The sequence below is a fragment of the Abramis brama genome (assembly GCF_963993115.1).
Source record: "Abramis brama genome assembly, chromosome: 25".
Lineage (NCBI taxonomy): Eukaryota > Metazoa > Chordata > Actinopteri > Cypriniformes > Leuciscidae > Abramis > Abramis brama.
The window spans coordinates 10175019-10187144 of NC_139987.1; the positions used below are offsets into that span (position 1 = coordinate 10175019).

Here is a 12126-nt window from a genome sequence, read left to right on the forward strand (position 1 = left end):
TGATGCAGAAATTGATGATGAAGCAAAAACAGGCAGCATCTTATCTGCCGTTCGACTTCATTTTGCATATCCAAAGCGCGCCAAAACCCCACAAATGTTGTCTTCCTCTGCTATAGATTAAGGTTAAAGTCACCATGAAATCAAAATTGAGAAATCAAAACTGAATTAATCTTTAATCAAAATAGCTTGCAGTGACATCTCTTCTCTGATGATGTGTTGGCGCGAGGGCGGGACAACCTGTCACTCACATGAGATCGACCAATAGCAAACCACAACCATCCAATCAATTCCACATGGAAAAAGTCAAGTCCTGCCCTACATGTTGTCTTGTTTGAGAAGCAGTTTCACTCGGATATAGGCCTACATCAAAATAGGGAAGAAAAGCCTATCGCAACTTGAGTTTCATGCTGGCTTTAAGCAAAGTTCAGTGTGTATTTATCACGCAGAAGGGGAAATGGAGATGGCAGAAACTCACTTGAGTGGAGGAATGCTGTGGGACGGAGAAACCAGGGCAGATGGCTAACCCTCAAGTGAGAAGATCTAATTCAAAACTTACATTTCAGTGCATAAATGAAAGTGTGTGCGGAAGCCCTTCAGCAGCACTCAAAAAAGTTATGTGATGATTCTGAGCAGCAGACTTGCACTATTTCCTCAGTGCTAAATGATGCATCTTGCAGCTTCATCACACCTCCGCTCATGGTGTAGATGCATTTGGTTCTTCAGTGCCTCTGATGCAGCCGTCATGTTTCATCTGCACACTCTGTTAAATTGTTTTGCAGAGGCTCTACACATATTAGCGTTTAGTATGTCCAACTTTCCTCAAAGAAATGAAGAGTTAGAGACATCCGGGCAGAGAATCAGTTTGATTCCATTTCATAAGTTCTAGAAGAGCTCCTTTAATTCGATTGCGATTAATTCAGTCATTTATAATGTCCATTTTGCTTTCATATGAAATAAAGTGTAAATTCTACAGGGCCGTGTTTCAGATTTATCGATCTTGAGGAATCGAGCTCTTGCATTTTGATTCACTAATAAAATGGGTAATAAGAATCAAGCCATTTGTTTCTGGAATGGGCCTGTTTACACCTGGTATTAAGATGTGTCTCTTTTGTCCACTTATAACCACTTCTGTCCTGATCTTTACCCACCATGTATGGGGGATTTTTTTTCAGATCTTTCGGTCAAGCTTTTAATGTTGTTTATATGTCTATGTGGTGTTTTAAATATGCTTTAAGACACACCATGTTCTCTAGGTGTCCTCTATGGTTTTCTAGGTGGTTGCTTAGTAGTGCTTGCCTGTGCAAAACCTACTAGTCAGTATATTTTTTTAACATTTGCATCAGTCAGATTTAAAATGCTGACTTTAAGTAAACACATTTGCACTAATCATATTCAAGCCCTACCACATAGTAAACAAGCATCGGAGACACTTGGGCTTCTAGCGTAAGCTAATGAAATGCATGTGTAATCGAATATTCATTAGGGTAATATTTATTAAGAAAACGAGTATTGAGACAGCTAGGTTTATACACCATCTTACAAAACAAACACTGAGTGCAAAGCATGTACAAGCAGAATACTGATACAACATGTTGACTAAGAAGTTTAAATTATAAATATAATATTTAGCACATCTGGTCACAATATGTACAATCTTTCTATATAAAGTTCTTGAAACCCTTTGTGAATCAATGTATTTCACCGTTTAGATTACATTACATCAGACAACAACACATTTACATTGTAAAAGTGCAGATCTAAAACAAAAGACAATGAGGCAATGTGCCACAGGCCTAATATCTACACATTTAATAAATAAAAAATGCCACAACACTTTTAAAGGGTTAATAATGCAATAGAATTCCATGCATATTTACACAGTACCTGAAGCTATGCATAACATTTCTGATGAAGAAATCGCTAAAAATCTGAAATTAGTACCCACATAATTTTTTTTTACCTATTTATTTGTTTACATTATTGTGTATTGTGAATAATTTTTCTGTTTTCATTTTTGAAGAAAAGACCATATGTTTTGTCACTCATCATAGAAATAAAGCTATCTCATGTTAAATTCAAGGCTCAGAAGCACAACAGATAGGGATTAAAGGTAGAGTATAGGCAATTTTCGGAGAGCCTAGCAATAGCGAGCTAGCTTTGAAAGCATAAGATCCCACCCTCCCTTCAGAGCGTCTCCAAAGCCACGCCTCCTTCAAAACACATGATAATGGCCTGAGAGCAAACAAAAGCGTCACAAGAGACATAACATTACAATAATACTGAACAAAAACAACTTAATGAGCTCTGACCTGTACCACCTGACTGCTGCAGATTCAGTTTAGCGTTGATAGTATTGCCATTGAAACGCATAAATTCAAGTCTCTTACAAATTGGTGTAGTTATGGCGTGAACACAGCATATTAAGTTTGTTGTTTTGGTTCAGGAGGAACTGTAAAAGGCAGCTGCTGTTTCGGTTGCGGTGCTCGGTGACTGACGTCTGTCTAACTCTGCATAGCATGAAACGCACTGATGACGTGTGATGTCCGCGCGAATAGGTGCGCGGAGGTACGTGTTGACAGGCAGGTAGGACATTCAGACCGAATTCAATGATTGGACAAACATTGTATGGTCCTACGCCTTCCACAGACGATATATATACACATGTAAATACATAGTAATTGCTATCAGGATGCAAAGAGACTTTCAACCAGCATAACAAAACATGTTTCTGGAACAAATCACCCTGCCTTTAAGACGTTTCACATGACTTGATCAGGCTTCAGCGCACCACATGAAGAATGTTGCAGATTGCATCACAGAGGGATGATTTGACAAAGTTGCTTTGTAGCATAAAAGCAGGAAATGTGCAGAATGAACAGTGAATATTACATTAATAAGAAACGGCTTGTTGAATGTGGGTTCCTGAAACTTTCAACCTCAGCTCACTGGAAAAACGTGCCTGTGGCGACATTTCTGCAAAAAGATGTTTCGTGACACTTTCAAAGCAATGAAATGTCCAGTGAGTTGTGCTAAAAGAATGTTCAGTTTCTATCTGAAACAGATTGTGAATCTGGCAATGTTTTATTTAGATGGTTGTTGTAAGTATTACGGCAGTTTGTAAATTAAATGTCAGGTGAGTGGCACTAAATGGTAAATCGCGTTTGATAATAACATACGCCATTTCAGTTGAAAACTGCAGTGAGTTGTGTGTATAGGTATGTTTTAAAGTTTTTTAAAAAAGAGGTATGTTTTTCCAGTGATGTTTTGATGAATCTGACTTATTCCCAGTGAATTCCTTCCAAACTGTGTTTCTTGACTTTTAGAAGAGTCAAGAGGATATATTTTGCACCATCCCATTATATAAACAGATTGAGAGCAGTCAGAGTTTTAGAGCCTCATGCACTCCCATAGCCGAGAGTCGACGGTTGATGTTTCGATAACGGCAGCGTAACAGGTCTTTATAAGTTGAACGCAGGTCTCGATTGAAGAAGGCGTAGATGAAAGGGTTCATGAGCGAGTTGGTGTAGCCCAACCACAGCAGTACCCGCTCCAGCCAGACAGGGGCGCAACTGCAGAGCAGCCCGCAGATGAACGGCCGCGCTGTGGTGAAGAGGAAAAACGGCAACCAGCAGAACGAAAAAATTCCCATGATCACCCCAAGAGTGGTGGCCGCCTTCTGCTCCCGCCTGAAAATCGAGGCGCTCCGACGTTCGCGGTTCAACAGGCAGGAGAGGGTGGAAAACTCCTCGGTAGCTGCAGGGTTCTTCATCCCTTGCATGCAGAGCCCCTCTACGGTGGCCAACGCTGGTTCAGGACAGGCCATCTGAATTGGGGGAAGTGCGGCGAAGTGGTGTTTGGCCCCACTTTTGCGGGCAGCTTTGAAAATCTTGTAATACATGAAAAGCATGACCACCATTGGGATGTAGAAGGCCACAGCTGTGGAGTAGAGGGTGTAGCCCACATCCTGGCTGATCAGACACACTCCCGCAGTGTTGACGTTCTGAGCCCAACCGCAGAATGGTGGCAGAGTGATGGATGCAGACACCAACCAAACGCCGACTATCATCTTGGCCATAAGCTGTCCATTCTGTCTCGCTGGGTAGGTCAAAGGGCGAGTGATTCCGAGGTATCTGCGGAAACAGAGGATAACACGTTTAATGAGGTAACTTCATATGACATGTTTCACGTTTTAGCAGAGAACTGCATTCCTCAAAACGACTGAACCCAAAGATCTCGCACGTACCCTGGTATAATCCAGATATGGCTAAAAATTCCTCAAAAGCACCAGACCCAAGAAATTCCTAATGACCTGAATTTTGCCAACAAACGGAGTGGAAAAGACATTGTGTTCACAGCTAAATCTCTGGTATGTCAGACAATCCAACTAACCAAACAACTCGGCCAACAAAAGTAGCATCCGAATATGCCTACATCCCTACCATATATAGTGGGGGAAAAACAGTGTCCAAAAGTCCAAAATCACAGTATTCATAAATTCATAATAGGCGTAAAGTACCAGGATGACCTACTACTACTGCTGAGATTCTGAGTAGTAAATCGACTGACAGCGAAAGGCACACAACCTGCGTTCCTCACCAAATGTAGTACCTACTCAGTTTTTCGGATGCTCAATTGGATTCATATACATATAAGAACAGTATTGGATTGGGTTCATAATCAGTTGTTCTTTCTTTCCGAATGCACTCAGTGTCAAGGAAAAAAGCTAAATTTCTCTGTGTGCGTTAAACTTGCATTAAGATGTCCCTCTGTTTCAGTTGGCTTTGTCAAAGACAGCATTAGCATTTTCACTCTAGTCTAGATGGCTTCAAAAGCTTTCAAAAAGAAATAGGGATTATAAATATGTAATGTTTGCATTAGCAGTAATTCTTGCTGCATCTCTCTCTTCTCTGTGCTGTTAATGCTTATAGGTATACCCTTGGACATGAAAGAAGGAATATAGCCTGTTACAGATGTTTCTGATCTCATTGTCCACATCATTAATGTCGAGACTGAAACACACGTCTAAAGTTTACAGTTGGAGCTGTGGCTTGGGGGTTATTGTGATCCAACATGTTTAGCTTTGGTGACACGAGTTTGAATCCTTGAAATAAAAAAATCACATTCTCTAGAGATTTTCCCACAAATCACTGCATTCATTCATCAAAATCTGTTTCACTGCAGTGAGCATTTCAAAAGACTTCAGTGTAACTAAAGATTCTATAAATTTTGAATAGCATATACGGTACATTGGCTTCTCTTTACCTTCTAAAGCAGAAAGTCTCTATACCCTTGCCCACCTCTAAAAATAAAAGCTTTCATTTCACGCATGAGAATCCCTCTGATCAAGAAAGGGCTTAGAGACACACTTATTGGACCGGACACTTAAGGTAGTTAAAACCTTTCATACACCTACACAGAAACTCCATATAAATCGCTGAACCATGAAACCATTTTATATTAGTTGCTAAAGTGCTCTCTTTAATTTTTTAAATTTTGTTTATTACATAGACAATTAAAACATAATGAGTTAAAGATATCAAATATAATTAGGAGGTTATATTAAAGGTAAATTAGAAATCATTCTTTATTTATTTACTTTTAAAGAAGGTTTGTTCAAATAACCCTACAGTACATATGAGCCATAGTATTAGTGAAAGCCTCTTTATGTCATCATCAAATACTGTGCTATCATATAGGCTAAATCAGCAGGGTAGCATCTTTTGATGTTGAGTACTGTCTACACTCCAGTTTGCTCTTTCTGCCTCCTGTCATACTGGATGAAATACAGCACACTTGCAGAAGCCTCTCAGAAAACAAGAATAATAACTAGATTAAAAACAGTAGTGAAATGGGAGATGAACAATGTAGTCTAGGGGCAGTTCTCAAGATTGGACGGCTGATGCTAACAGCAGCAGGTCAAGCAAATGAGCGAAAGTTACTGTAATTCTTAAAGAGTCAGACAAGATTTGAGAACCAGCAAAATGATTACAAGGGACTGCAAGGACAGACATTGGTAGTTACGAAACCCAAGCTTTGAATGCCATATTCGGTCATTAGAGACAGTACACCAGACAAAAGCAGCTAATGCTAAACGTAAGATTAACAAGCTTTCATTCAGACAGACAGGTGGATGAATGCGTTTCATTCTGAGTATCATCAGAAAGCACTTAAGTCAGTGTCTATGTACTTCAGTCATGGGCATTATGTAATCACAGCATAACATTCGCTGCTGCTGTAATTGATATTGAAAACAACATTTGCTGTTGCAAAACCCATTGAGATACCTACGTAGGTAGTATTTTAAGACATCATAGGTGTACTCTGCCTCATAAACTAAGGTAAACTCCAAAAGCTGGCCAAATAAAAATAATCAAATGTGTCCACAACAGAGAAGGCAGTTCCACTGCATATTTTAATAGTTTTGGTTAAAATTAGCAATACTGTTTTTATAGGGGCTTTCGCACCGGAGGAACCTTTTCATAGTTCCTAGAACTATTGGCGAAAGTACCTGGATTTTGGCGTGTTCGCACCGCAGGAACTAGGAACTATTTTAGTTCTAGGAACTATTTTGGAGGAAATAATTTAGCTCCTACTTCAGAGTCGGGTCTAAACCAGCACTATAGGAACTACAGTGACGTTAGTGTACGCTGATTGGCCAAACGCACGCGAAACACCAGCACCCGTCATTTTTTAAAAGGCTGTGTAAACAGACAGATTATATATATATTTACTTCACAAACTAACTCTACGAACATGGAAAACAGTGATAGATGGGCCTCTTAAACTTTACGCTGAGGAGAAAATCCAACGCAACTTTGAGGGGACCAAGCAAAACATGATTATGTATTTCTGCTCAGCTAGCAACACTGGACATCAACCACACGGCATACTAACTTTTCATTACTGTCTACTTTCTATGTATAATAGTTATATCTAATAACATATTAGACTGTTAGACAGATCGTAAACTAATGAACACGGAGAATGCAAGCACTGTGTTTTAAGGCTCTGGCGTTCTCAGCGCCGTCAAAATAAAAGTCACAACAACAACTGCGGCTTACGTCACTTCTGAGTTCCTACTGGCGGTGCGAATGCAACCAGTAAACGTTCCTAGGGGAACCATTAGTTCTCTGGGAACCAGACTGGTGGTTAGTTCCTAAAACTAAGTTCCAAGAACTATCCGGTGCGAAAGCCCCTTATGCTTGAGTATTGCGCTGTTAGCTTAGCAACATGCTAATAGCAATTATAAATCGCAATCTAAATTGATTTTAAATAAGTCAAATGCAAGTCTTCTGAGTGGAACACCATTTGTATGCCGTTTGTAGCATTCCAAATGAGATTCCATGACAATTAGGAAGTTCACTTAGAAGGAAGCTGTCTATTTGCAACTAAGCAGCTCAGTAGGTTTTGGAACCCATGTTATGTTGTAGCAGCTGATTGTCTGAAGCTAGCACAAAGCAAGAGTTTTTTTGTAGCATGATGGGCAGACAAAAGTGAAAAAACAGATCAAAGCAAAATTGAAGGTCTTAATATGACAGGATTGTTATGGGTGGTAATGTTTAGATTACATCAATATTACTGAATTTGCAATGTAATGAAAAGCACTCTTGAACCGTCAAATGTATCAGAGCAAATTAACTTGAGAGAACAGCAGTAGTCAAAAACAAAAAAAGAAAAAATCTGAGGGGACATTATTAGAGATCTGTAGGCTACTTTCAGTATCATTTGACCTTCAAACCCCTTTAGTGAATAGTTTTATTAAGAGGATCTTTTCAAATTGATAAATTGCACTAATTTACACTAACTGGATCTTTCATGTCTGTTGTATTTTCGCTTTCACATGCACATGAATGGTATTAAGTGTGGTATTAAGGTGAATGGTATTAAGTGAATGGTATTAAGAACATATAATTTCATATATGCCATATAATACCTAGTATCTATAGTACTCATTTGGATTGAAGGTTGTTCAGGAACATAAAAACTAGCTCTTATATTGAAATGAAAAGCCATATTGAAAACAGAAACATCTCCATCAGGTGCATGGAGACTTTGGTTGGTTGGTATTTTGTAATTTTAACATTCGTCTTCTAAATTAAGCCTTAAAGTTGCCTTAAATAATGACTTCAAGTTGTAGAGAAAACTTTTCACAAAGCTTGTTAAAAGAGAATATTTCTACAGCCATCTATAATCCTTGAATTATTTATCTTCAGCATTTGCAAAATGTACTATTCACAGTATAATTTTAGTGAAGTAGTCAAAGTCTAAACCTGTTTTGCAGCCTTGCAATCTTATAGTCACTCATGAAACAAAGTGTAGGATGGTTGTAAAAACAGGCATAATTCTCAGCCCACCTCCAATCACCAGGTTATTCTACTTCCATGCATCTACAGGTACACATTGCACTGTCCCACGAATGCCAGAAACATTCAGATTTAGGCAGCAGATACACGTTGTCAGGCCAGCGCTTATCATTGAGACTCGTGAAAGGACCTAACATTTTAATTGAATAACCGCTGCCAAGCAGGGTGTTCCAGCATGCAGTCCTCACCTCCTGGGGTTCCAGCGCAGAACTTTATCAAAGAGCACCATCAAAATTGCATACGCACCAGGACGCAGCTTCAAAGTCTAGTTCATACAGTCTCAAATTACATGGAAGCATTTTTTAATGCTCTGTTTATTTATTTAGGGTTGCTTTTTTCTTTTTTAAATATTATAATGGAAATGGATACCCAACATGCTTTTCAGTTTTCATTAAAAAATCATTAATAAACATTGTGCAATATTTGCTTAACTAACAGATAAGTAGCTCATGTACTTTCAATTATAAAGGAGACCGGGGATATATTTTAGTATTAGGTTTGGAGTCAAAAATACAATTACATCAATTCTTCCATCATTTAGATTTGAATGTTGATACTCTTAAAACTCTCTAAAATTAGGACATTGTGGATTTTATCCTCCAACGAACAATTCCATAATTATCATATTTTGCAATAGCAAGTTCAAATTTCAACAAAATAAATGTTTATGCCATTTTTTATTCATTAATTTGTGTGTGTGTGTGTGTGTGTGTGTGTGTGTGTGTGTTTGTGTTTAATGAATAACAGATTGGGGAAGGTTTTCACACTGATATTGGAGCATGTCAGTGAATATTACTTACATGGGTTATTTATATAATTTTAATTTTTTTTCATTAAGTTATAATAAGTTTTATTTATAGGGTATTTTTCTATTAATTGATTGAATAACCTATCTATATATTTTTTATACAAAATATAGATTTATATATTTCTGTTGCATATTATTTGAAAATCATAACATCTTGACAACAGCCAAGGATATACAATTCATTGAATATCTATATAGATTGTATACTATATAGATTTTATATAATTTTGTTGTATATTATTTGAAAACCAGCCAAGAACATAGAACATTCTGAATATCTAGGCTATATATATATATATAGTTTTTATATTATATATAGAGAGAGATTTTCTATAATTTAGTTTTCAAATATTTTAATATTAATTGAATTATAAATTATTCTTATTTGAATGATTATTTGAAAACCATAATATCTTGGCTATAGCCAAGCAAAGCATATACATAAACCCATATTTAAATAATGATATGTTAAGCATTATAACATCTATTAACGTTTGTCAAATTATTTGCCAGAACTGCATATGAATTCAATTTCTTTAAAAGAACTAAAACCTTTAAAGAATCTCGAACTCTTCATATGATCTTACCTGTCCACACTGATCACACACAAAGTCATTATTGAAGCCGTGCAGCACATGACATCCATCCCAATAAAGACATTGCAGAAAACCTCCCCAAACAGCCAGACGCCCCCTGTCAGGTCAGTCACTATGACAAAGGGCATCACGGCTACAGCCACAGAAAGATCAGCTATAGCCAGAGATACTAGCAGATAGTTGGACGGTTGTCTGAGTTTCTTCACGACGCACACCGCAATAACGACCAGAGTATTCCCCATCACAGTGACCGCAGTGATGGTGCTCAGTAAAATCCCAATGACCACAGTCTTAGTAAAGTCCAGGTCCAGAGTCTGCTGCTCCCCGCACGACTCATTACTTTTGGGCTCCGCTGTGGTTAATAGAACAGTGGGGGAAAACTCAGTTGTCCCATTGGAAAAGGAGATTTCGGTCTCTCTGGAAAAAGAAACCAGTTCGGCCCCATGTGTCGTGAACATCACTGTATCGAGATTTTGACAGTGAATAAAACTTCCGCGCGCCTGAAGTGGACAGTAAACGTCATGGTGCCTACGAACTTTCCGAGTCCGGCTTCAGCGGTCCTAACAACAAAATACACCCGAGGAGAGTGATGAGAAACACAGAGAACTCTCTCAGCCTCGTTCCGCTGAGGGGGAGAAACAAAACACGGGCTATAAGTAGTTCTGAGAGCCGTTCTGTGAAGAATAGTGAACCTGCCAGTGAACCCTGACAGACGCTAGTGCACAACACTCTTAGCCTACAAAATAAAAAATATTAGTTTTGAAATTAAAATATGCTTTCAATTAACGCCACTTAAACACAGCGTTGGTAAAAGAGTAGCTATTGATATTAAATAACTTCATGATATCCTAATTTAAAAAGGATATCCTACGTCGTTAAGAAAAGTTCTGGCTTCTGATTGGCCAATACAATGTTCTAGTCCTGGTTTATTCCACAATATAACGTTGTCGTTGATATATGCTTATGGATTATTTTTGTTGCATAGCAACGTCAAGTTTTCTATATTTATATTAATATTAAATATTAGATCTATCTAGGCCTATTACGAAAGCTATGATGATATAAGATAAAATAATAGCTATTGCTTATTCAGGAGCTCGGTTTTAATTCATTCAGTAGGCTAGCCTATAAATAATCGATCAAATTCCGAAATACTCCTTTTTGGGTCTGCAGGGTGTTAGATATAAAATTAAAAATGTTTAATCACCATGTTCCAGCATGATAACACATTTGAGACGGTTTTTTCAGATGTTGGCTACATTTTATTAAAGCAAGCACTCGCCTTGCTCATATTTGAATGTTTATGCATAACACCATAGCTCTCTGTAGAAGGTCGCCCTCTGGGGATGAATCTTGGCTTCAAAAACTTACCATAAAATAGGCCTACATCAAATTAGCTATAAGCCTAAAGGAGCCTAATAGTTTGTTATATAATCACCTCATCAGTACAATATTTATAGACTTCTATACTGTCAAATGCTCACTTTATATTTTAATGTACTCCATCATACTATAGTAATACCATAACAATCTTTATACGGTCTATTTTAAAACAACAAAATCATTCATGGTTTCTCTGATTCAGTTTCATAAATGCATTGTTAACAATTTTATTTTTTAAATATTTAACGTTAAAAGTAAGTAACCTGGTTGTCTTAAAATTTTGAGTTCAGTGAAATAAAAAAATTGAGTTACACAATGAAAGAGATTGGTTTAATTAACAGAAACTCAATCTGAACCACATGAATTATCTAAGTTGATTTGACAAAAGAAAAAAAGTTGCGATACCAAATCATTAAATATTTTTACAGTGTGTAGAAAAAACAATAGGCCTGAGCCTGACCCCAAAATTAGAAGAATAAAAATGATTCATGTTATTATGGGGTAGTAAAATATAAATCTGGACCCTTATACATCTGCTGTGGCCATGAACAGTTGGTGAAAATCAGTAGGCCTATAGGGTAATATATCGTTCAAGTCAGGTTTATAAACCATTGAACAGTGAAACAATCTGACTCTTCTCTATTTGACCACTGGGTGACAATGCTGGATTACTGTTTATGAATTATCTCCCATTCATAATTATAACCTCCACAATGTGTTTCTCTATAATTGTACTGGTCTATAACATAGCAATTTGTGTAGGCTAATCAAAATCATTGGATTATCCCAGACGTATGGATAATTTTATAGCGATGCATATGACTTCATATGGCTAGATGTAGGCTATGTTAAAAACTACACTACCCACAAATATGTATGCCGAGCACAAGTCGCCATGTTGTAGGAAATCCGTTTGCACTGTGGATTAGAGTTTAATCCGCAAGAAGGGAGTCAGGACGACTCAGTGGATCAAACA

General features: G+C 37.6%; 1 protein-coding gene across 1 annotated transcript; it reads right to left on the reverse strand.

Moving 5' to 3' along the window:
- Positions 1–1482: 1482 nt before the first annotated feature.
- LOC311076773 (5-hydroxytryptamine receptor 7) lies at positions 1483–10445 on the reverse strand. The gene is made up of 2 exons (XM_084105200.1): positions 9759–10445; positions 1483–4130 (listed from the first exon to the last, which is right to left on the reverse strand). Exons 1-2 carry the CDS (start codon positions 10223–10225, stop codon positions 3380–3382), a joined length of 1218 nt encoding a protein of 405 aa, XP_083961326.1. The 5' UTR covers positions 10226–10445; the 3' UTR covers positions 1483–3379.
- Positions 10446–12126: the final 1681 nt, after the last annotated feature.

What these genes read in the sequence shown, in the direction of transcription:
- LOC311076773 (XM_084105200.1), bottom strand. Translation starts at nt 10,225, where the DNA reads ATGTTCACGACACATGGGGCCGAACTGGTTTCTTTTTCCAGAGAGACC. An exon ending in TGTGTGATCAGTGTGGACAG is followed by an intron (nt 4,131 to 9,758) that starts GTAAGATCATAT and finishes CTGTTTCCGCAG; the next exon opens with ATACCTCGGAATCACTCGCC.